The sequence below is a fragment of the Calypte anna genome, chromosome 19 (assembly GCF_003957555.1).
Source record: "Calypte anna isolate BGI_N300 chromosome 19, bCalAnn1_v1.p, whole genome shotgun sequence".
Classification (NCBI taxonomy): Eukaryota; Metazoa; Chordata; class Aves; order Apodiformes; family Trochilidae; genus Calypte; species Calypte anna.
In genome coordinates this window covers 2,397,421-2,423,097 of record NC_044264.1, presented here as the reverse complement: position 1 = coordinate 2,423,097, position 25,677 = coordinate 2,397,421, and the positions used below count along the sequence as shown (strand labels likewise).

Genomic DNA, 25,677 nt, shown 5'->3' with positions numbered 1-25,677 from the left:
AAATGCAGCAATAAAGAAGGCTGAGGGCTGGGTTCTGTTCCAGTACCTGGTGGCCTCCAGGTGTAGCCCCAGGTACCCATGGGCAGCTTCCAGGTTTGTGAGTTTGCTGGAACTTGTAAGGTGGCCCAAAGCAGAAGAGCTGCTGGCATAGCAGAAGCAGCACTAGCAGGGAGATTGGAGCTTGGCTGACAGACAGGCAGAGGGAACTGTTTGGTGGAAATAGCTCAGGGCTTCCCCTGAGGATGGGATTTTAATCGTTGTCTCCTCCCCACACTGCAGAGTTTTTCCCTGCAGTGTGTTGCAGCCTCTGGGCTACTGGCAAAGGACAGAGAATTTTTATGAATAAACTAATGGCATCCTTTTCCTTAGCATCCCCCTTGCCAGCCTGGAGCTGCAGAAAGCCTTTAGCCACCTGAGTGAGAAATCATTTCCATTAGAATCTCCCTGGTGAGGAGCGTTGCAGCCTGAGCCCTTCTCCTTTGAGCAGAGACAACTCCTTGCTCTGCTGCTGCCCCTGGAGCTATTTCAGTGCCTGAGACTGGAGCTTTGCTTCTGCAAAAGCACACCAGGTGTTACAAAGGAAAGATTTTGGTTTTTTTCTTTTCCTGGCTAACCCTTGGAGCTCTCTCAGCTTGCTGGGGACTTAGACACGCAGCAGTGCTCCTGGATGGGCTTTAAGGCTTTATTTCCTTATTGCAAACCAGGCAGTAAAGGAGGAAGGATCTTGTTCTGTAGTTCTACCAAGGCAGTATTCTCAGGGAAGGTATTTTTAACCTTTCATTGCCTGCTCTCAGCTGGGTCCATAAAGAGCCAGGAATTGCTGTGGCATGGCAGCACCTCACCCCCAGCCTGGGCATGGTGGATCCCTGTCCCTGGGTTGGTTTGTGATGGGAAGTGCAGTCTCCTAGGATTCAAGAGGCAGGAAAACATCTACATCTCCCAGTCCCAGTTCTTTCCTCACTGTGTAAGGATGGTGTGAAGTGGAGCAGGACTGCTGCTGTCACAGGAGCAAAGGGCTCCCTGGCACTGCAGTGAAACCAAGAGGAAACAGCCCAAAGCAACCACTCTGCCCTCCTGCCACGTGAACCCTTGAGGGTTTCTGTGCACTCACACACCCTCCTAACCCTTCATTTGGGCTGATGCGTTGGCCAGTCCTCATCTGCTGTGTGCAGTATCAGTCATTAAATAGGAGTTGGAAGTGGGCTGGGGCAGAGAAAACTCTTTTGGACTTTCTGCCAGAGACATTCTCAGGAGGGGATGCTGTAATTCGAGGCTTTTCCCCTATACCACATCCTTAGGACACTACTTTCTCACTGGTGCCTGGAAGATAAATGTCTTGCATCAGCAATGCTCTCAGACTCATCCCTGTGCAAGGCTGAGTGTGCTGTGGGGATGGGAAGGCACAAAATGGCCAGATGAAAAGAAACTATAAAAATTCCTGTACCTTCCCAGAGGGAGGACTGCTGATGGACAGATGCCACCTGAATTAAGTTGTATTTCAGACAAACCTGATCACCCCATGGTTTTCAAGGCAGGTGTCCATAGCCATCACTAACCCCTGTACCATGCATGGTCCTGACCAACACTTCAAATTCAGTTTTTCTTTTCTCTCTGGGCAGCATTGGAGGGTGTTGCAGGCTTTGCATAGCCCACAGGCCCTGGGGTTGAGTTCAGCTGGTAAGAAGTGGTTGCTGAGAGCAAGAAACTGCTGTGGGGTGAGCAGGGAGGATGGAAGGGGAAAAGAGCAAGTCCAGGATGAAGGGAGCTGGGCTTGGAGCAGCCAGATTGAGCTATGGCCTGGTGCTCATTTGGTAAACTCTGATGAAGACAGTGGCTGGAGGGATTAGCAGCATTGCCTTCTCAGCCCTGGGATACTGGTCTGGATCCAATTTGTCATTGTGATGGGACAGCTGTAGTATAAACCATGGTGCCAGTGGTGCTGCAGTTAGGTGTGTGGGTGTCCATGCAGGAGTGCTCGGGGCTTTTCAGATCCCCAGTTAGGACACAGCCCTGTTAAACATCTTCATCTTGTGAAGGTTGAGCCCAAGGATGTCTCTTGAGACTACTGAAGATATTTTGTTGAGGAAAGGCCAAGTCGAGAAGACAGCCTTGAGTCAAAGGGGTGAAAAAAGAGCTCATCAGAGAAGAGGAGAACTTCAGCCTGGAGATGAACTTCCCAAGGGATCAGAACGTGGCTCTGAGGCTGCCTAAATCCAGCTGGAGAGGGGGAACCACCAGGAGTTTGTTCATCAAAAGTTGTTTTACCTGGAGAAGAGAAACTCAGAATGTTGTTGCTGGTCAAAATCCCCTACAAACCAAATAATCCTGTCAGGGTTTAACACTGGCCCGGCGATTAAACCGAATACCAAACGCTCTCTATTAATGTCTCTCTCCTCCTTGATAAAGAAAGGAGAGAGAATAAGGGAGAGAGACTGATGGGTTGGAAACTAAACTACACAACTTTAATGAAACAGTAATGATAAATAGGAAAAAATACTAAATATATACAAATATACAGGAAAATTGGTACCAGGTTCCTCCCCCCTCTTTTCCCCCAATAACTCTCATGTCACCACCAATGCTGCAGGGCAGCCCTGGGAAAGTCCAGGCTGGAATCCTGGGGTCAGCAGCAGTTGGGAACTGGAGGCAGGAACACACAGATATGGGCTGGGATGGATCAGGAGCACAGGCAGAGGAAGGGATGGGATCCTTCCAGGATTCCGGGTGAAGGAAGGGAAGCAGGAAATCAGGAAATCTGGCTTGGCCCTCATGATCCCTCAAATTTATCCTGAGTATGAGGTGTATGGGATGGAATCCTCTGTTTGGTCAGTTCTGGCATCTCTCTTGTCCCTTCCTCCCCAAAGGAGGCTGCAGGTGGGACCTCTTTATTCCTTCTGGAGGGTAAAATGTTCCTCAGAGCTGAGCAGTGTCCTTGGCTCTGCACACCAGGCTCTGGCTGGAACTATAAACATCAAGTGTTATCAGTCCTAGAAGCAGACACTGAGAAACTTGCTGTTAATTTCAGCAAGTGCAACTACTTAAAGAGACTGAGCTAAAAATAAAAGTACAAAACAGAAAATCACCTTTATCCTGGCCCAAACCAGGACACCTGTGAATATTTGGTCTGGTTTTTTGAGCTTCAAAACAGAAGCTTTCTGTTTGCTTTGTTTGGTTGTTTTTTTTTCAGCAACAGCTCTAACTAAAACCAATAACACTTTTTATTCATGTCCAAGAGAAGGGGATATCTCAGTAATAGTTTTAGTGAGGTAACTAGTCAAGGCTTCCCAGAAAAGCTTTGGGAATCATGGGTTTTTTATTTTTGAATGCAACTTGTCAGCTCTAAAAGCTGTGGCAGGTCTGAACTGCTGGGCTGTAGCAGTCTCTCACCCCAAGAGTTTGGAGCATGGAACCAGAACCTGGGCAGAAGGGCAGCTGGAAGGTAGCAGGAGCTGTGCTGTGCATTGCCAACCTCCCTGGCTCTCCCAAACTGCCTTTTCTCCTCCTTCCAAGGTGATGCTTGTGATTTATTGAAGGGTCTTGTAGAAACATGGCTCTGTTTGTACCCTGAGATGCCCTGCCAGCTGGCTTTTCCCAAAAAGCATCATTTATTTCAGCAGCATTAACAGATTATCAGAGCTGAATAAATCTGCATGTCTGAGTTGGATTAATTTTCTAGGCTCTCCATCCATGAGAGTCCCTGTGGGCCTGCCAAAAGATGGGAAACTCAGCAAGGAGGTCGGGTGCTGGCATGTGAATGGGACAGCCCTGATTTTGGCTTCTGCCCAGGCTGCTGGGGAGCAGATGTGTCCATTCTGGCTTGGGGGAGTAGGTACTGCTGTATAGGGAAGGTGTATTTATGGAAAAGATGGCAGAATAATTAATGCCTGGAAGAGAAAAGAAAAGAATCAGAGAATCCCATTGCTGTTTGGGGAGTGTTAGAGATGGTCTGCACTCAGCATCTGCACTGCTGGGTGGGTTTTGGGTAGGAATCTGCTCTCTTCTTGCCCAGTTTTGCTGTTGGCATAGTGAGATTGGGTATTCAGGCAGCAAGCTGGCTGGGAAACAGCTTTCTCAGAATAGTTAATACCTCTGGAGGCATAACTGAGGGGTTCTGGTGTTTGTGTGGATGGAGGAGTGTGGCCAGAATAACAAGAGTCACAGTGATGGAGGGAGCTCATCAGGTTTTGAAGGTGTTTACAGGAGGTTTTTAAGGTGTTTACGTGGGATCTTGTGGCTTGATAAAGGAAGTATGGTTTAAGATCTGTAATTATAACTTAATATACATAAAACAGTGCTTAACAGCAGTTATAAATGCCATTGTCACGGTTTAACACTGGCCCGGCAATTAAACCCAATAACAGACACTCTCTATTAATCTCTCTCTCCTTGATAAAGAAAGGAGAGAGAATAAGGGAGAGAGACTGATGGGTTGGAAACTAAACTACACAACTTTAATGAAACAGTAATGATAAATAGGAAAAGTTACTAAATCTATACAAATATACAGGAAAATGGAAACCACATTCCTCCCTCCTTTCCCCCAGTAACTCTCACGTCACCACCGAGGCTGCAGGGCAGCCCTGGGAAAGTCCAGACTGGACTCCTGGAGTCGGCAGCAGTCGGGAACCAGAGGCAGGAACACACAGATATGGGCTGGCATGGATCAGGACCACAGGCAGACGAATGGACAGGATCCTTCCAGGATGCTGGGTGAAGGAAGGGAGGAAGGGAAATCAGGAAATCCAGAAGTCTGGAAATCTGGAAATCCGGCTAAGATCTGGCTCGGCCCTCGTGATACCTCAAATTTATACTGAGTGTGACGTATATGGGATGGAATCCTCTGTTTGGTCAATTCTGGCATCTCTCTTGTCTGTTCCTCCCCAAAGGAGGGCTCAGGTGGGACCTCTTTATCTTCCTGGACAGTAAAATGTTCCTCAGAGCTGAGCAGTGTCCTTGGCTCTGCACACCAGTCTCTAGCAGTAACTATAAACATCAAGTGTTATCAGTCCTAGATGCACACACTGACTGAGAAACTTGCTGTTAATTTCAGGAAGTGCAACTACTTACAAGAGACTTAGCTAAAAGTAAAAGTACAAAACAGAAAATCACCTTTATCCTGGCCCAAACCAGGACAGCCATTAAGGTGAACTACACCTATATTGAGTTCAACTTGCAGCTAAAGAATGGCATTGCATAATTTCATTAATATTAGGAGGCTAAATCTGTGTAAACTCAAATACATCACAGAGGGGATTTGTCATTTGCCTGTGATTGATTGGCAAAGAACTTCACTGCAACTCCTCAGATCTGTAACTCACCAAGTCCTGAAATGGATTCATCTTTTTACTCCTGGGTGCAGTGAAGGCCCAGAAAGTTGTTTTGGTTTTTTTTTGTGATACTTTTCCTGCTGTCAAGTATTTCCCTCCTTCCCACAGCAGAGAGAACAGCACCAAAAGTTTTTTCATAAGGAGCACTTTGAATCCTTAGTGAGAGAAATTACATGAAATCAAGGACCCACACTTCAGAGCTGTGTTCTCTAGTCAGGTGCAGTTATTTTGAGGCTGGCAAAATTCTTTTTTTCCTTTGCACAAGCAATTTTCAGGATTTTTTTTTCAGGATTTCAAATAGGTAAATCTGTAACATCCCTATCCCAGAATACAACAACTTGGAGATTTCCAGATTCAGCTATCACTGGTTTTTTGTAGGAGAATGTAACTGTTGGGACCCATTTATGTAAAACTTAATATTAAAAGAAATCATAACAGCAGCTGGTGCCAAGATAAAGTTCTTTTAAACTTAATGTTTTGTAATCTTACTTCCTTGAACTGCTTTAGCAGGATAAGGCTAAAAAAGGGTTGAAATAATTTATTTACTTGAAGTACAAACCTTGAAAACCACCCTCCTAACTTTCCATCTTTCTTTTCTCAGCACAGGTATCTTAAGTGTAGGAGCTTCTAGTCCAGAGGCAGCTGCTGCTCAGTGAGATGTGCAGTGATCAGAACACAGCTCCACACATCCCTGACTTTTGTTCTCCTAGAGTCTACCCAGCATGCTGAAAGCTTTTAAGTGTTCATAGAGGAGCAAAAAGTGTCATTTATCCTTCTTTCTCCATGGAAGGGAAAAAAAAAGCCTGCTGGAAGCTGAGCAGTGAGATGAGCCCCTCTCCCATGCAGCCACTTGTGCTGTGAATTGGTGTAGGTAAAAGCAGAGGATTTTTTCTGTACAAGACACCTATTTTAACAGGTTTTCTGGGACTGTTGTCCTCTGCACCCTGTGCTGGGTTAAGAACTGGCTGGAGGACCGGGCCCAGAGAGTGGTGCTGAACGGGGCTGCATCCAGTTGGCAGCCGGTCACCTGAGGTGTCCCCCAGGGATCAGTGTTGGGCCCAGTTCTGTTCAATATCTTCATTGATGATTTAGATGAGGGGATTGAGTCCGTCATCAGCAAATTCCCAGATGACACTAAGCTGGGGGGAGTGTGGATCAGCTGGAAGGCAGGAGGGCTCTGCAGAGGGACCTGGAGAGACTGGAGAGTTGGGATGATCCCAATGGGATGAGGTTCAACACGGCCAAGTGCCGGGTCCTCACTTTGGCCACAACAACCCCATGGGGAGCTCCAGGCTGGGCACAGAGTGGCAGAAAGGGACCTGGGAGTCTGGATTGCCAGGAAGCTGAACAGGAGGCAGCAGTGTGCCCAGGTGGCCAAGAAGGCCAATGGCATCCTGGGCTGGCTCAGGAACAGCGTGGCCAGCAGGTCCAGGGAAGGGATTCTGCCCCTGTACTCAGCACTGGTGAGGCCACAGCTTGAGTCCTGTGTCCAGTTCTGGGCCCCTCAGCTCAGAAAGGAGATTGAGGTGCTGGAGCAGGTCCAAAGCAGGGCAACCAGGCTGGTGAAGGGACTCGAGCACAGATCCTATGAGGAGAGGCTGAGGGAGCTGGGGGTGTTGAGGCTGGAGAAGAGGAGGCTCAGGGGAGACCTCATCACTCTCTGCAACTCCCTGAAAGGAGGTTGGAGCCAGGGGGGGTTGGGCTCTTTTCCCAGGCAACTCTCAGCAAGACAAGAGGGCAGGGTCTCAAGTTGTGCCAGGGGAGGTTTAGGTTGGAGATGAGAAAGAATTTCTTTCTGGAGAGGGTGATCAGGCATTGGAATGGGCTGCCCAGGGAAGTAGTGGATTCTCCGTGTCTGGAGATATTTCCAAAGAGCCTGGATGTGGCACTGAGTGCCATGGGCTGGGAACCACGGGGGGAGTGGATCAAGGGTTGGACTTGATGAGCTCTGAGGTCCCTTCCAACCCAGCCAATTCTGTGATTCTATAATACATCCTAACAGGCCCTGGGTGGGGACAAGCTGAAGAGTGATGACTGTTCTCCTGACTCAGCTTGTCCCTTTGAACAGGGCTGGAACCCCAGATCTTGGTTCTTTATGGATGGTGGGTATAAGCTGTGCTTGGAGGGCTTAAAATCCTTCATGGCCTCACAAGCAGCTCCATGCAATTAATCGACACCTTAAAATATGTTATCATTATGTTGGTTCTGACATTTTCCAGGCAGGCAAGTCCAGAAGTGGGAGTTTGTCAGTTTGATAACAGGTTTTGGAGAGACATCTTTAGAGCTAGGGGAGAAGTCGGTACGAAAGCTGCTCTGGCTTCCTTAGATCTGAACTCGAAAATACTGATGTCTTTGGGTTTTTTTTTCCTCCCCTTTCCTCTCTCCAGAACTGTCCCAGCTTCAGTCCCTGGTGGCTGTGCTGTTTCTAACCCTCAGGATCCTCTCTCACACAGGTTGGTGGGACCAAGACGGGAGTCGTGCGCTACGTGGGAGAGACAGATTTTGCCAAAGGAGAGTGGTGTGGTGTGGAGCTGGATGAACCCCTGGGCAAGAACGATGGGGCAGTAGCTGGGACAAGGTACTGTGTGCTCTCAAACCCAGCCTCTGGGCCGTGGTGGGCTCTGCACACCCCTCTGGGTAGCTTGGGACCAAGTTCTGTTTGGCCTCGGGAGGGAGAGTTAGAGATGTGTATGTCTGATGTTGTGGGGTTTGAGGCTTTTAGGCTTTGGGATAGCTTTGCAGGGAGATCAATAGAAACCTCATCACTGGAGCATTTAAATGCAGGATAATATCTGTGAAGAAGTAACCCAAGTGGCTTCAGGAAATAGGAGAGAGCAGGGAGGGAAGATAATTTATAGTGGGATTTAGTTTTTGCTAGAAATTGATTCTGTGGCTGTATTAGCTCTGCTTTCTACCACTCAGTCCCTTCTCAAACTTTCTGCTTGCACTCTATAAGTCAAACTGCCAGAACTATAGAAGATTTTACTCTTTTTCCTTCAGCTTCATGCTGTTTGTTCTCTTCTTTCTGGAGCCACATTTCCAGAGATCTGAAAAACATCTTCTGGTTGTCTGTCCTTCTACAGTGTGACAGCTGTCTGCTGATTGATCTTACCACCTCTGACTTCACTGGCACCTCCACTCTTTAAAAAAAAAAAAGACCCCAAGCTTCAGATCTTGACCTTGGTGATATTAAAGTCTGAATTATACAGCAGCACTTTGACCCTGTTTCAAATCCAGTTGGAACTGAGTCCTTGTCCTTCACAGGTTCTTTTAGTGGGAACTACTTGATTTCTTGGAGCTTTTTAAGGGAATCTTCCATTAAAGGTGAGATTTAACTTTCAAACTGAGGAGCTGAGAGTTCCTCCCTTGTTAGATCTCAATTCTGTAAGAAAGGTTTCTTGTGTTGGGTCAGCCTTGTCCTGTCCAGCAGCCACGTGCTTTCATTTAAGGTAAAAAAAAAAATGTTGCCTTGTTCAATGTCAGGACAAGGAATCAGTCAGTGACTGGCAGGAGATGGCTGAGTTCCAGCCTATTCTCCAAAGCCAAGAACCAGCATGGCAAGGAATAAGTCATGGAGTGAATCCAAGTCCCGTCTTTCTTTTTCACCCACTACAAATTAGCTCTGAGCTTGATCTTCAGGGTGCTCAGAAATGATTTATTGTCTCTGCATGTGGGAGGCAGATGTGAGGGGAAGGGGGTGCTCTCTGCCTCTCCTCCTCACACCTCTCTTGGTTTGAAAAAACAACTTTTGGAAGTCATCTGTTTTCTGCAACTGCTCCATCTTTGCTCTTGTTTTGCTATGTGCCTTTTCTTCAAGGTTTCTCCTTTCTTTCACACTTTGTCAAGAGCAGGAAAAACAGAGCTCCTACAGCAGGGTTTGGGGAACAGGAGTGAATCAGGAGGTTTGGGTTAAACAGGGGAGATTGAGGGAAGTCTGTAAGACATCCCCCTTGCATCCAGGCTGACTTTACAGATTTTCTAGCAATAATTGACACTACCTGACTCTCCAGCTGAAGGGTTGCAGCATTGCCCTTGTTCTAGCCTTCATCCAGCCTTTTGACTTGTTCTGTATAGCACGTGGCACTTCCAACAGAAGCAATTTGTTCCAGAAGAAGCCAGCATAGTTTTCCTGACTCCTTTGGTCCATGCAGACACCCCTCAGACAATCTTCCACATGGGATTTCTGATGCTTCCTGAGCTCCTCCTGCCAAAATCAGCCTGGGCAGAGACTGTCCAGGACTCTCTGGAGTCTCTGTTTCGGGGGTTGATGCCACGTAGTGAGAATCCTTGGCTTGGCTGCTTGTCCCAGGAGCTGAGCCTGAGACAGTGGGGTCTGGTGGAAGTGGGAGAGTCAATTTGTGGGCAAATGAGCAAGCAAAGGACACTGCTCCCATCTTTGCTGCCATGGGCAACTCCTGAGGAGTTGGTGGGGAATTGGCTGAAGTTTGTGGTCATTCTGATTTTCCTGCAGGTTTAGAAAAGCTTTCAGGTCTGGCTATGCATCAAGGGAAGGCTGAAGGTTCCCCAGGCAGCTTTTCCTACCTGGTGAAAGCTGCCTCTGGGCTGTGGTTCAGTAGCAGTGGCTGAGAGAGCAGGAATCTCCTCTCTGCACATCAGATGGGTGCTGCTGGGACTCTGAGGTTTGCTGCAGCTGCTTTCCTGTCTGCACAGGAGAGAGAAGTGCTGGGTTGGTTTTTTCCTTATTCACAAAGCCACGTTCCACTGACTCACCTCTAATGTATTAACCTTTACTTGCTTATTTTACTGCTTTTCCTTTTCTGTATCTGCTCCTATGGGAATCTTTGCCCTCTAAACTCATCTCTTTCTTTTACATAGCCTGAAACATGTCAGCCTTGGACACTGGAAAATTTTTTATCTCTTTCAGAATTTCCTGTGCTGTTTCCCACCTGCAGCTGCATTGCCATCCCAACACCACTTTTCTTCCCTCTTCCCTAAGCACAGAGCTCCTTAGCACTTGGTGAGAGCAGCTCTTGTATTTCAAGGATTTTTATTTGGTTTTTTTCCTGCCAAGTGCTCTGGACCCAATTCCTGCTTCTGAACTATAAAAGTTAATTGCAACTACTTCCAGTCCAGACTAGAAGAAAGTGTACAGACACAGTGATGCAAGTTTGGACTTGCTAAGAGCTGTCAGGGGGCTTTTGAGGCACTTAGGCTTTGGCATTGCTGTACAGCCACAAGTGCCAGACCGTGGTTAGAGGAGGAGAGCTGTGGAAGGGGCTGTGTCAGGCTGCCCGTGGCTGCTGCAGGTTCAGAATATGATGCTGAGCAGGGCTTTGGCTGCTTTGCAAGAGGTCAGGCAGATTTTTTTTTTTTTTCTTCCTCCCATCCCTGTTCTGCAGCAAGGTCAGCCTGTGGTATGACTGGTTTTCCAAACCCAAAGGCTTGTGTTGGCAGCAAGCACAGGGACTGAGTGATTTAGAGTTGTAGAGGGTTGTTGGGTTTTTTTAAGATTGCTAAAGAAAAAAATGGGGCTTGAGCAGATGTTTGAAAATGACTTTCCCATCTGGCTGGAGATCAGGCTCTTCTCTGGCCTCCCAAGCACACAGAGGTCCACAGCCCTGGGACTTCCAACACTTAAAAAAGGAATAAGGGAAACAGCTGCTCACATCTGGAGGGAGAGGACTTGTATTAGAGAAGCTGGATTTGTGTGGAATGGGATTTATTCATTAGGACCCTTATGTTTTAATGTTAACATAGGACAGACTATTATATGGCCCAAGTATTTAGTCCTGGCCTTGCTATGAAGCCTGTGAGAGGTCCAGAAGGAGAAAGTTTTCTCTGCTGGCTGCTCCCTTGAAGCAAGAGGATGTGATGCCTGGAGGGGACCTGGTTTGATTGCAGTGCAGCAGATAAACCTTGGCTTGAGCTGCTCAGCCCAAGCTCTGGAGTGGTTCCCAAGGTGGATTTTGGCTCATTTGTGTTCTGAAAGAGGGCTCCAGAGAGACAATCATAGGGCTCACTGCAATTGTGGGAAGAGTTTATCTGATCCTCCCTTTCTAATGTTTGCTTCTCTTTAAGTTTGTTTGCCTGGGAACCAATTTCTCCTTCTTTGCCACTCAGAGGAGGTGGCACACTCTGGAGTTGGCTGGAGAGGGGTTTTTAGCTTCAGAGAATTACCAGCTTCCCCTTCTCTTTTGGGAGGAAAGATTTTTATGTTCTAGAACATTTCTATGGAACTATTTGATGGGGATCTTGTGATGCACTTCACTCTGAAACACCTTTGAAAAGCAGGGTAGAGAACAATTGTGAGTTTTGGGTCAGGTTGGTTTGTAGGGAAGGGGTTGGTTTGTAGGGAAAGGAGCTTGTGCTCTCACTGTGTTTATGTACTGGGTTCTTTGTGTTGTCCAGGCTACCATACGAGGCTTTCCTGGCTTCTCATCAAAGTGCTCAGCAAGTAGCACGTGGCAATTATCTTGGATTTCCCTGCTTAAGCACCACAAGTGAAAACATGGAGATTGCCACTGCTCTGAAGTGTAGGGAAGGGGAGCAATCCAACCACTTCCACACAGGAAAACAACATCAGGGCAAAGCAGCAAGAGATGAGCTGGGGGCTGGGATTGTTTATTGCTCAGCTTGGGTGAGATGGGTGCTCTGCCCCTTCTGCTTTGGTGTGTCTCCTGTATTTATTTTTTTTTTTTAATTGGTGTTTTCTTGACAGGTACTTTCAATGCCCTCCCAAGTTTGGCCTCTTTGCTCCCATCCACAAGGTGATCCGCATCGGGTTCCCATCCACCAGCCCTGCCAAGGCAAAGAAGAGCAAAAGAATGGCCATGGGGGTCTCTGCCTTAACCCACAGCCCCAGCAGCTCCTCCATCAGCTCTGTCAGCTCAGTGGCATCATCTGTTGGGGGCAGGCCCAGCCGCAGTGGCTTGGTGAGTGGCTCTTTCTGCAAGCCCTGCAGCCTCCATCCACTTCTGAGAGGCAGCTCTGCCGAGCTGGGAGGGATGGGGTCAGTGAGGTGAGGGCAGTGGGGTCTGGGATACTGTTACCCACCTCGCAAATCTGACATCCTCTATGGATGCAAAAGCTGTTTGGGACCATTAAAAAGCCTGAACTTTGATATGGAGGTGCTGGAGAGTGTCCAGAGAAGGGCCATGAGGATGCTCAGGGGGCTGGAGCAGCTCCCCTGTGTCTTACTGAGAGAGTTGGGGTTGTTGGGGAGAGGAGAAGGCTCCAAGGAGACCTTATTTTGGCCTTACAGGATCTGAAGGGGCTACAAGAAAGCTGGGGAGGGACTTTTTAGGATGTTAGGGACATGGGGGGATGGATTCAAACTAGAGGAGGGGAGATTTAGGTTGGAAGTTAGGAAGAAGTTCTTCCCCATGAGGATGGTGAGGCCCTGGCACAGGTTGCCCAGAGAGGTGGTGGAAGCCCCATCCATCCCTGGAAGTTTTTAAGGCCAGGCTGGATGGGGCTCTGAGCATCCTGAGCTGGTGGGAGGTGTCTTTGCAGTGGGGTGAATCTCAACTCCTCTGTCAAGAGCAGGTTTTATATTGGATTCATGACAAAAAAATAAGCATCTCTTGTCGTGCCTGACTGTGTCACAGTTTGCTGCTGTGCTGAACAGCCACACCAGGGCTCCTTCAGTGACTGAGCTTTGCTGTGAGGGGTGACAGTGTCCTGGGTCACTCCCATGCTGTGTCCTTTGGCAGGTACTCAAGAAGGCAGATGCTGGAGCAGGCAGCAGTATTGATAAAATCTCTGCTGTAGTGTGTGCTGCATAGCACCTGCAGTCATCCTGGCTGGGACCTGGGGTGCTGTATCCATTCCTGGCAGTGGTTCCAGGCAGCCCATGCCAGCTTCCAGCTGAGCTCAGTCCTTCCAGCTGAGCTCACTGCTGGGGACTGCACCAGTGCAGGTCATCAATAAAATCTAGTTAAGAAAGGCAGATGATACACTACATGATAATCTTGCCTGAGCCAGTTCCCACCCCATGTCCTGTCCTTAGGGAAATGGTCCTTCCATGGCAGTGCAGGAGAGCTTGTGAGCAGTGTCCAGATGTTTTGCAGACATATTAACCCCACCTGTAGGGTCCAGAGCTGGAACTGCAGCTCTGTACAACCTAATAAATGATCAGTCAGCGAACTGCGTTCCAGATTTAACAGACTTCAAGATATTCTAGGCTGGGACACAACTTTACCCCTCTCTCTAACTCTTTTTATAGCTGACTGAGACTTCTTCTCGCTATGCCCGAAAAATCTCTGGCACCACAGCTCTCCAGGAGGCACTGAAGGAGAAGCAGCAGCACATTGAGCAGCTCCTGGCAGAGAGGGATCTGGAGAGGGCTGAGGTTGCCAAAGCCACCAGCCACATCTGTGAGGTGGAGAAGGAGATTGCCATCATGAAGGCACAACATGAGCAGGTAGGAGGTGCTGGGGCTTTGTCACTGGCACTCAGATGTTTGGCATCCTTTGAAAGTTTGAGATCATTACTCCTCTGTAGCTTCCTGGTGGGAAGCCTGGGCTCTGAATTCCTGCTTTTTATCTGGAGACAGCTTTCTGCATAGTGGGTTAAGCTCAGGGTCTTTTTTCACTCCTGTCCCAAGCCAGGAGCAGGAAAAGGGCAGTGCCAGAAATAAGACAGCTGAGAGTTTGTGTCTGGTGGATCAATACATCTGAATGCTGAAATGCAAGTGGAGCACAAACTCAGCCTTAGCCACCCAATCTGGCCTGGGCTGTGACTGCATTGCAGTGGGGTTTGATACTATCAGACCCTGCTGAGAACATCAGCTCAGGTCCTGTGTCACTGCTTTCCTGCCAGAGAGGGTGTTTGTCACATTAATGAAGCCAAGAGATCTCTAAGCAAAACAGGATGATCCCTGTAGCTTTTTTTCTTCTCCTTCTCCTTTTCCTAAGCACTTGTACAAATGATATTTTGAATTTCTTGTTCATGTTTATAAATCCCAGGCAGCTCCTAGGGAGCAGAGATGGCACTGGACATCTTGGTGTGGTGGGACACATCTGCCTCTCAAAATGCAGGTGGCAAATAACTGCAAGCTGACATCTGCCTTGTGTAGGGTATTTTCCAGTACCAAATGAATTAACACAAGTCTGAAATGTCTCCTTCATGACCAGGCCTGAATTTTACCTGGTAACCTCAGACCAGATTTTTAAAACTGTTTAGCCTTCAAGTTGTTAACTCTTCATGAGAGGTGGATTCTTCAGAGGGTTTAAGTCAAAGAGGAACTGAAGCATGGATGAAATTTACAGCTGCTGGAGACTGAGCAGAATTTCTCCTTTTTGACACCTTACATACTGGGCTCTTTGGAAAATCTACTGTCTTACCACAGCATCCTCTGAGAGAAACCATCAAAACCTTCTGTTCCCTTGTTCTGATCCTTTTTGAAACAGCTCTGTGCTTCACACATTTAACTTGTGTGGTTCAGGCTCTCTTTTAGTTGTTTGTTTTTCTTTTTTCCATGCAGTATGTCACAGAGGCAGAAGGAAACCTCCAGCGAGCACGAGCCCTGGTGGATGGGATGCAGAAGGAGAAGATTGAGCTGCTGAACCAGCTGGAAGAGGAGAAGAGGTAAAGCAGGAACAGATGGGTTTGGAGGAGATGAAGCTTTTACCTGAGAACATTGTTCACTGGATCTAAGGAGAAGAAAGTGCCTGGGAAAGTCATTTTTGGCTGTTTTCTATGACTTCAGCTATGCTGTGGTTCACTCTCCTGGCCACTGTGGTCTTCTGCACATAGAGAAGGGCTCTGATTCCCACTCAGGCAATGGGAATCTTACCTGGATTTTGCAAGAATCTGATGTGATTCTTGTCTAGGTCTGGGCATTCAGTGCTGTGAGTGCCCCTGTTTGCTGACAGACTGCTGCTGAGCACAGCTGAGCAGTCAAATATTTATTAGTCTTAATATGGCTCAAGAGCTCTTAGAGGAGACTTGATGCTGTGTGGGGTTGCAGTGAGCTGATTCTGTGATGTGAGCAGCTTCAGGATGTTTGAATATGCTCAGCTGAACCTCCCCTGCTGTTGCAATACCACTGGGAAACAGACACCCAGTCACCCAGGGCAGCTCCTCACTGGGACAGGGACAGCTCTGGGTTGTTTCATGCTGTGCCAAACTTCCTGCCAAATACCTGCAGCACTTTTGAAGAAAACAAGACCCCACCAGCTTTCATTCCTGATGAGGAATCCGGGCTCTAGCACTTCTGTGATGACCCTGATAAATATTTGACAGGCTGCTTGTATGTCCAAGAGCATTTGGCCATGGCAAACATTGCTCCAACAATACCAACACTTGACCTACCACTGCCAGGAGAAGACCCAAATATCCTTGGTCTTCTGGGGCAGTGAGTTTTTTTAGGGTTTTCAGCTGCTTTCCCTATTGTTCAGTGCCTGAACAAGCAGGGAGAAGCAGTGTTATTTGCCCAAAGGAAAAAAGGGCTCCAGTGATACATGTTGCTGTGATCTGATACCCTCACCAAACCCTCACCAAACTCAACCATGGCCCTGTGTAAAATGGAATTACTCAGTAAAAGTGGGATTAAGTCATGGCATGGGTGTGAATGGGGACAAAGCTTTGCCCTCAGATGGTTTTGGCTTGAGGGTACAGTATAAAATAGCACTGCATAACAAGGAGCACAGTGCAGGCTGGGCCATCCTAGACCTGGCTTTGCTCAACACTTATTCTTTCCCCCCCTTTTTTTTTTTTTTTTGGGATGTGATGATCACAAGGCTGTTCCTTCTGAGGAAGGGAAGTCAGTCTGGAGGACAGCTTTACTGTAGTGTGGTTCATCATCTCCACACATCCCAGAGGCTCCATCCATGCATTTCCTGATGATGCACATTTCCTCTCTGGATGAGAGTGAAGATCTGCTTGTCATTCTCTGAGTCCAACTGCTCCATATATATATAATTAAACTCTACAATGGGAATAAAAAGACGTTTCTGTGTATTAAGTAACTGAAACCAGTGCTGATTTCCATTGAGTGATGCCCCTCTTGAGGATGAATTGTTCTTTTCTGCATAAGTCTCCCTGTTCTGGTAGGCAGCTCGCTTTCCCAGCTCCAGGAGGCCCTTTAACCCAAGGCAGCTGAGTTCTTCCCTAAATATCAACAGATGCCTCCTTTAATTAGAGGAGGTTTAGACAAAGAGGCTTGTTGCTGAAGTTAGCTAGCTATACTTACAGCTATTTTTGTTTGGAACAAAATCAGGGTCCTTACATCTGCCTACCAGCTCAACATCCTCATTATTGCTTTTTTTTTAAAACTGGTTAAGAGAACGAAGAGGACAGAGTTTAGCAGAAAAATTACTGTTCATTATTACTGGATTTTTCTCTTCAGACTTTGCAAAGGAGTCTCAGGCATTTGTGCATGTGGTTTTCTGTCTGCATTTAGGCATGACTGGCCTATACAACCTCTGAAGGTGTTTTTGCCAGGGTAGCTCCCCATTTCCATGCTATGGAAACAGCAGACACTTCCCACTCTCTCCCCAGAAGGCAGAGGCTCTGATTCCCATGAAATATTTGGTGTGGATCCTGTGACACAAGAACTGTCCAGTGCTCAGCTGCTCACCCAAAAAACCAGTGAAAAACCAGTTGTGACTTTTGTGTTTTCAGGATCCCAGTGCTGGTACCCAGCAGCTGTGCTTGCTGAGAGGCAGAGCAGTAGGAACAGCATCCTGGGAGCATGTTCCTTGCATGCAGGCCAACATCAGCTCTGTGGAGAGCTTGTTTCTTGACTGTCTTCCTCCACGTGCCTTGGTGTTTGCCTCCTGCTGAACTCTGCCTCCAAAGCTTTTTTGGACCCCTCTCAGACTTTGGTTGTGCAGAAGGGGCCCATCTGCAATGGCTGCTCAGAGATGGGATGCTGAGCTGGGGGTTACTCATTGCTATTTGTGTCTCTCCCCCTTCCCAGGAAAGTGGAGGACTTGCAGTTCCGTGTGGAGGAAGAATCCATCACAAAGGGAGATCTGGAGGTAATTCCCCATCCCCTTCCCCAAATGGGGGCTTAAAACCTCAAACTGCATGTGGGGGCCTCCCCTGAGCAATTCCTGACACTGTGCTCAGCAATAAACAATATTTGCTGTTTCTTGGTGGCTTTGGACCTGCTGCAGACACCTTGGTATAAAGTGTGAGGATTGTTCTCTGGTGTGTTGGCCAGGGACTGGTGATGCTGGGAGCTGCCTGGAATTAATCCCATGCAGCCAGCCTGGCTTTAAGCATTCCTGGGAGCTGCCAAGCCAGCTCAAAACCTGACTGGATCCAAATGCATTTCAGGAGGAACATTTCTCCACTGTAGAAATGACTGCTCAGTCCCTCTCCCTGCAGTGTCCTGCTTTTTGCACATCCCTTCTCCCAGCTGGATGCTCTTCTGTTCCAGCCTAAATTCTGTGTCTCCTGTGGCCTGCAGAACCCTCCTTGAGAGTCCTCTGCCCACCTGTGTGGGGTTTGACCCTGGGAAACCCTTCTGTCTGGAGGGGCTGTTGCTCAGAGCAATGCTGCCACAGGGGATTGTTTGCACTACAGTGGTGTTGGGAGCTTGCCCTTCAGTGGGAGGCTTTTCTTTGGGGTTAGAAAGGAAGGTATTTCCTTCCTTTGGGAAGGAAAAAGATATTTCTCTGAAAGTAAGGCTCTGCTCTATGTGTGGAGATGGGGAGTTTTCCTTATCTTTGGTCTGAGTGTTAAGGTTGATAACAGAAGGGCCAAGGGTCTTGCTTCTGTGCTTCCCTTTTGATCACGTCAATTAAAGCCCAGAAAAATGGGAAAAACAGTCAATGGAGTATGTAACTATGGCTTTGACCCTCTTGGAATAAACCTCTTCTCTTTCTCCAGAAGCTGAAGCAGAGTAATGTGTTTGGCAGGGTGTAAATCAGTAGTGCACTGCAAGCAGCCCTGTGCTAAAGGACAAAAAGTGCAGTTTCTACCCAGTGTGTTGGTGCAAACTCAGGTTTCTGTTCATCCCTGAGCTTCGAGGAGGATGGGGTTCCCCAGCTGCTCCATCACTCCCTCTGGGAGCAGTGAATTCTCCCTCTGTAAGCTTTAGGTCTTCAAGCCTGGCTCTGAGGAGTGGCAATGGGACCAGGGTTAGCTGCAAATATATTTATTTTTGAAAGACCACCATGCTTTAGCAAGCTGCTGGGACATGGGTGCATAACTGCAGGTCCCAAACTGAGGATAGATGCAATTTCCATTTGGGCTGGGAAGGAATTGGATGTGGCCAAGCTTCATGCAGGCTGCCAGGGTCCTGTCCTCACTTTATCTATCCAGAAAAACAAATATCTTCTTGGAGAAGAGTGATGGAGCAGCTTTATTTCCCTGGGGTGCAACACCAGTGACAGCACAAACACTGCCAGGGTTTTGCTGTCCTGTCTGATTTGGATGCTCAGACTGAATGGTTGACTCACTGGAGTTAATTCTCACCTTCCTGAGTTTTTGTGGAGAAAAAAAAAAAGCCCTCCTTGGAAATCAGGGGGATAAGTGCTCCTTTGTGACAGCTGTGTCCCCTCCTCTGGCCTTGAAGTCCCCTTAGCCCCATTTCTGAGCACCTGCAGGAAAAGGTTCATCTTGCATTTCACAGCCAGGATGGTAAGAAAAGGTTGTCTCAGGCTCAGCTAGATCCCCTGATGTTTCTCATCATATCTTGTAGGTTTTGGACCAAAGAAACCCATGTGCCTGGACGTACAGGTCCAGTTTTGGGACCTCTGATATAAAAAAGGGGAACCTGGAGACTTGGTCTTAATGTTGGTGTGAATTCAGCCCATTTTGGAGTCTGATTGGCAGTGCTGGTGCTGTAGTGCTCTGGGAGGTGAAAAGCAATTGGAGGAAAACAAAACCTTTTAAGAAAAGGTAGAAATACTACATTTTAGGAAATGCTGAACTCTTCAAGGAAATATCTCCTGGCACCTAGAAGTCAGTTTGTAATTTGTGAGGAGTAAATTAAGGGTAATAGCAAGAAACAAGTTGAAAAAACAGATCTCAGCTTTCTCAAAGTGCAGGAAAACTTCAGGTTTTTGGCTTTGAGTCATAAGAACTGGGCAAACCCAGTCTGCAGAAAATAATGCAGGATGTGGATCTTGCCTGAAGCTGTATTTAAGGACTGTAAACCAGTTGATCTCTCTCTCTTCTCTGGTAATTTTCCTCTTGTTTTTTCCTGTGTTTTTCCAGACCAGAAAAATACCAGGATTGGTAAATACTGAGCAAGCTTGGCTGGGAACTTGAGTGTCAGCATCAGGAGTCTGAAGGGAGATTTTTAGGAGATTCACAACTTGAGTTTTGGAATAGGTCAGCATCTTCAGGCAGCCAGTGTCTGATGTGCTGTCACCAGTTAAGAGAATTTCAGAAGTCTGTGTTGCTGAGGTTTCATTTGGGCATTTTAAGGTAAAGTGAGGAAATCTCAGTAGTAGCAGTGGAATAATTATCCTCATCAATAAGATGGGGAGCTTCATCTTGTGATGGGGATCTTTGAGCTTTGCAGGGAGTGGGAGAAACCACTCAGTACAAAATTAAATTTTCTTTCCTATTAGGATGTGTTCAGCCAACCTTTGCACTTCAATAATATCATTTGGGGATGTTGGTAATGTTTGGATTTTTGAGACCATGGCTTTTTTTCCTCTTTGTGGGGTCAAAGAGACTAGGTTAAAAATGGGAGCAGTCTGAAGATGTCTGGTAATTGAGATCTTGATCATCTATGAACATATTTTTAATGATATCTTTTGAGCCATAGGAGAGATCATGGATTTGTACAAGCTTCTGTTTCCATCCTAATCAAAAGTTCCTTTGTTGTAGTAAAGGGCAGAATATCCCTAAAATTTTTTCCAGTGGAAAAAGGAGGAACAAATAATTCTATGGAAAATGAAGGGCAGAAAATAGGTTTTAAAAAAAAAAAAAAAAAAAAAGTGGTTCTGATCAGTTTGGTTTGGGTTTTTGGTCAGCCCAGTTGAATTCAAAGGAGAATGTTGATTTTTGTAAGCTAAAAAAAAATAAAATAAGGCCAGAGTCTGCATGCATGTTCCCATGTCTCCTCTACTCTTTTATTTATGGGAGATTTTACATGATATTACAGTGGTTGTTGCAAAGTCCTGAGGTTTGCCAAGTGCAGCTGAAAGCTTCCCTGCTGGAAAAGGGAAGGGCAGTGAAGCTCCTGGATTTGGCAGGTTGCACAAACTCCTTGGCCTTAGTTTCCTCGTCTTCCTCATCAGTTTAAAATGAAATAAATAAAAATCCTGCCATTTGGTATCTAAACTTGCTTTGCTCTCAGTGTAGTTCTATGTTTAGCAACATGCTGCCTCCACTATGGCCTGCTTGGATTTTTCTTTTTTCCCCCCAACAGGGTTCAAGGGTTCAAGCAGGGCTCAAGCTGCCTCCAGAGCAAAAAAGAGGATGGGAACTTCCAATTTTATTTTTTTTTTTTAATCTATTTTGTGATTCCTCCTGTGGAAAGATGCAGAGGATCAGTGCGTGGTCTTTGCATCCTCTGGTGCAGTGCACAGGTCCTGTCCTGGTGATCTGCAGCAGTGGGGAGCTTTGGGGTTTTTTAGGAAGTGTCTTCAAGTCTCAATGCAGGAAAAGGCTGAAGCAGGTTTCTAATGCAGAGGGATGTTTTCCCATCCTAATTCCACTTTTTGGGGAATAGCCACCAGGAGTACCATGTAAAATCCCCCAGTGACCACTTTCTGTTCGGTTTGGTTTTTTCCTACTTGGTTGGATCTTTGTTCTCCTTCTGTTAACTGCCTTTCCTTGTCTTGTACACTGCAGATGATGTTGCAGCCTTCTCTTTCCCTCTCTTTTTCTCTCTCTCCCTTCCCCTTTTCCCATCTCCACTCTCTTTTTTCCCTCTGTGTGACCAGACTCAGACGCAGTTGGAGCATGCCCGAATACGGGAGCTCGAGCAGAGCCTGCTGTTTGAGAAGGCACAGGCTGAAAAACTCCTCAGAGAATTAGAGGACACCAGGGTAATGGACCCCCACTTGCCCTGCCTGCAGAACAGCCTGCTTGCCCCCTCCCTTGATGCTCATGATGCCTTGCTTTGGGGTTTTTTTTGGTTGGTTTGTTTGTGGGGTTGATGGGGTTTGGCTTGAATTTAGGCTTCCCTGAGTTTTGTTCTGTTGTTTGGGTTTGTTTTCTCCTTGCTCTCCTGGAAATGGTAGAACCTTATAATTTCCAGCTTTGCTTCTTGTATGGGGGACTTGTTTCTCAGATTGAGTTTTGCTTCTCTGCCCCATGCCACCATTTGACCCCTGGGCTCTTCACAACTCATCTCTCAGTTAACATGTCCAACTAATACCTGCACAATCCATTCTGCCTGGAGGCTCCCCCCAGCCTGGAATGGAAAAGAACATTGCACTCAGCATTCCCTTTGTCCTCCCTCCACCTGAAAGAGAAGATGCTGGTGAGTGCAGGGGGACCAGCTCTGCTCCTTGGCCGTGCCTGCAGCAGGCTGAGCATCACACCCCAAGCTGAAAGCATGAAAGATGTGGAAAGGGCTTTTTTTGTGCTGATGTGGGGTGTGGGAAGTGGCCAACTTGCCTCCTGTGAGCTTGCTCCTCACCGTGGGATTTGTTAGAGCTGTAGAATGCACAAATGTGATGTTCTCCAAAAGGACTAAATGGTTTGGATTGCTCCTACTCCCATCTAAAATAAAAAAAATACCCAGGCCTGGGCTGATGGGTAGTGGGGAGATGACTGACATGAAATGGAATTGATCCCTTGTGTTTTGGCACTGGAAGATTCTCTTGGTTTCCTTGTTTCTTCTGCCTTTTTCTGTTATTTCCTCTAGTCCAATCTCCTCTTCTCCATCCAGAGCTGCAGTCCCCTGAACTCTCTGTGGCTCACAGGTAGTTCAGCCCTGGTAGGTTGCATCCAGACTGTCAGACATTGACCCATAGCCCTTATGCTCAATGTTAACCATCTCCAGATTTATTGTCTTGCATCCTCTAGCCTCCCACCTTGTTTTTACTTTGCTATTAAACTCTAACAAGTACTCACGTGTAAAAATCCCCTTTCCTTTTTACACCAGGGTAAACAAATGACAATGCAGGAGAGAGGGAGGTCTGTAGGCTGAGGATTGCTGAAAAGTAAAGGAAACACGATGTGCTTACTGCTGGTTTTGGTGCTTGTGGTGTTCCTGCATGTGCAGTCACGTTCCCTCTGTGCATCAGCTGGCAAGGTGCCTCAGCTGGGAATGTAATGCCCTTTCAGGACATTATTTTTCTTAAGCCACTGGTTTGCTTCCTACGAAACGTCAAGGCTTGGTTCAAAGGTGTGTGTTGCTTCTCCAGAAAAACCAAATTGCAATTGGCACAGAGTTACCAGTGATAGTTACCCTGGTGCAAAACTGTACTCAGACTGGAGGGTGCTGGGTTATTCTTTTCCCTGGTTATCTGCACTCTGCTGAATAAACATCCTTTGGATTTACTTCCACTGGAAAACACTTCCTAAAAGGCAGGATGCCAGGTGGGTACTGACTTTGTCTTCTCTGTCATCTTGCAGTTAACCACAGTAGCTGAGAAGTCCAGAATCCTGGAGCTGGAGGAGGAGCTGAGCCTGAGGTGCAGCGAGGTGGATGAACTTCGGCAGTGCCTCCGGAGCTCCCACCAAGCAGAGCCCCCCGAGCAGAACCTTGGCTTCCAGTCAGAGGCTCTTCGTCTGCGAGATCAGCTGCTGTCTGCCACCAAGGAGCATCAGAAGGAGAGCAGCCAGCTCAAGGAGAAGTATGAGAAGACACTGAAGAAGTATCAGCAGGAGATGGAAAAGCTGAAGGCTCTCAACGAGAAGTACGCGCAGGAAATCGTCGACTTGAAGCATAAAGTTCAGCAAGCTACTAATGAGAACATGGGGCTTATGGACAACTGGAAATCCAAGTTGGACACGTTGGCTTCTGACCACCAGAAGTCTCTGGAGGATCTCAAAGCCACGCTGAACACAGGCTCTGACACCCAGCACAAGGAGATCGTGGAACTGAAGGCAGTGGTGGAGAGTATAAAGATGGAACACCAGCTTGAGCTGGAGAACCTGAAAGCAAAGCATGACATTGAGACAGCTGTGCATATAAAGGAGAAAGAGAGTCTCAAACTGAAGCTGCAGGAGGCTGTGGATGAAGTGGAGAAAAGCAACAGTGACTGGAAAATGCAGCTGGAAACCAAAAGCAATCAGCACCTTCTTGAGCTCCAGGATGTGAAGGACAAGTGTCGAGATGCTGAGCTGAGGATGCATGAACTGGAGAAACTTCATGGTGAATATAAAGATCAGACACAAGCCATAGCTTTCTTGAAAGAGCAGATTTCTTTGGCTGAGAAGAAGATGTTGGACTATGAAGTGTTACAGAAAACAGAAGCCCAGAGCAAACAGGAGATCCAGAGATTGCAGGAAAAAGTGCTTGTCTTAGAGAACAAGCTGCAGTCCATGGAGGCCCTGCACCCTTCTCAGCATGCAAATGTATGACTTCTGGGTCATTTTGCTTGTTTATCATCACTGTTTGTAGCCCTCCCTAGGAGCAGCCCTCAGCTGCTGCCTTGGCCAGTTGTCTGAGGTTTCTATGCCTTGAAGTTTCTGGATGTACCTTCCATGGGTGCTGCTTTTTCTGCATGGTATCTCCATGCTGAAGGTGCCTTCCCACTCTTGGAAGCCAGTCCAGCTGCACAGTGAGCAGAAATCAGAGCCAAGAGAAGCAAGTGGGCCACATCTGGGCTTGAAGCCCCAGGAGTGGCAGCAGAATAGGGCTCCAAATAGGGCAAGTTCCAAATAGGGCTCCAGCAGAATAGGGCAAGCAGCACTCTGGGCTCCAAAGCATCATTTCTGCAATACAAGTCTTGTCCTCCAAGGAGCTGCAGCAGCCTCAGGGTATTGTTGAGCCAGGGCCATTTGGGGTGGGTGGAAGACAGGGTGGAAGGAGAATCCTTGCCCATGCTGAGGTGGAGCCTGTAGCTTGCTCAGCACACAGAGCATGGTTTGAGAGCCCCATTTTGGGGCCAGCTGGTGGGGACTGGGGGGGAGGTGAGTGCCAGCAATGCAGCAGGGAGGCTTGGTAGAATATTTAGGAAACCCAGGGGAAATGCTGACTTTGGGGATTGTGGGGGAAGAGCTGCTAGGAGGGGCTGGGATGGCAGCAGGCTGAGGAAATACAATTGCTGGTTGAATAGAGCCCTGACCCCACCAGGGAAGGCTGGAATAAGAGCAGTAATAATGTGGCAGGGTCTATTTTCTGTGGCCTTTGTGTCTTTTTATGTCCTGCTCATTGATTTCTTTTTGTTTGGCAGAGGATGCCATCTTCAGGCATGGCACAGGGACACATGGGTGGCTTTGCAGCAGAGTGAGGAGGGGAAATCCACTGCTCACAGCTCTAGGCTGGACCTCTTTGTGTCTGAGTTTTGCAGGAGAAATTAGCACAAACCCAATTTCCAACTTCTCCCTTTGGGGGGGCAGGCAGGAAATGAAAAGAAACCATGAAATATGCACTTTTTTAGAATACTTGCTTGAAATTTATCACTGGTGCTGTAGTCCCTTGTTCCCCAGACTGAGATGCCAAGGAAGGGAACACAGTCTCTGTGTTTAATTTGCCATTGGGAACAGCCCCACTGAAAGCTGTTGCACTTCTGGGCACCAAAGTGCAGCCCATGGATCACTGGTGACCAAGTCAGAGCTTTGTGCCTGCAAAAAGACACAAACTGGGCAGGAGAGGGAAAAGCTCAAGGGGGGATTTACAGCATGAATGGTGCTTCAAGGGTTGCTCAGGATGTTTCAGCTAGTGAAGAGAGTTGTAAAGAATGAGGACAAGCCTGGGAAAAGCAGGTTGTTATTACACATAGCAACCTTCTGGTATCTGAAGGGGGCTTACAAGAAAGCTGGGGAGGGCTCTTCACACAGGTGTGTAGTCAGAGGACAAGGGGAAATGATTTCAGACTTGAGGAGGGGAGATTTAGGTCAGACATTAGGAGGAAATTCTTTAATTTGATGGGGATCCCCTGTCCCAGGTTTCCCAGAGAAGCTGCTGCTGCCCCATCCCTGGCAGTGTTGAAGGTTGGATGGGGCTTGGAGCACCCTGGGCAGTGGGAGGTGTCCCTGAGCATGGCAGGGGGGGTGGGACTGGATGAGCTTTAAGGTCCTTTTTAATGCCAAAAATTCTATGATTCTATGAACATATCACACGTTATAGCCAATATTCCAACAGCACTGGATGTAGAAAGAAGTTGGAGTCTTGTTTTAGAGCCCTTTAGATAAATCAGAGGGCTCTGAGGGACACTGATGTTGGATTGGAACCAGGGAGTCTTGAAATTGTTCATGTTTTAACTACATGCTGATAAAAATCAGGCAAACAGGAAGAAGTGCATGGGTGAAAGCCCTGGAATATCACAGGGCAAATTTATTTTTAGGTGTCTTGGCTGAT

The 25,677-nt window shown here is 47.4% G+C and overlaps 1 protein-coding gene across 1 annotated transcript in view; it reads left to right on the top strand.

The window, feature by feature from the left end:
• Positions 1-25,677, top strand: part of CLIP2 (CAP-Gly domain containing linker protein 2) — an 85,076-nt gene that overhangs the window by 45,859 nt on the left and 13,540 nt on the right. The window contains exons 4-9 of the mRNA XM_030462446.1: positions 7,781-7,905; positions 12,007-12,220; positions 13,513-13,710; positions 14,773-14,876; positions 17,212-17,272; positions 22,785-23,729. Coding sequence (XP_030318306.1) covers positions 7,781-7,905; positions 12,007-12,220; positions 13,513-13,710; positions 14,773-14,876; positions 17,212-17,272; positions 22,785-23,729 — 1,647 coding nt within the window. The remainder of the gene's footprint in view (positions 1-7,780; positions 7,906-12,006; positions 12,221-13,512; positions 13,711-14,772; positions 14,877-17,211; positions 17,273-22,784; positions 23,730-25,677) is intronic.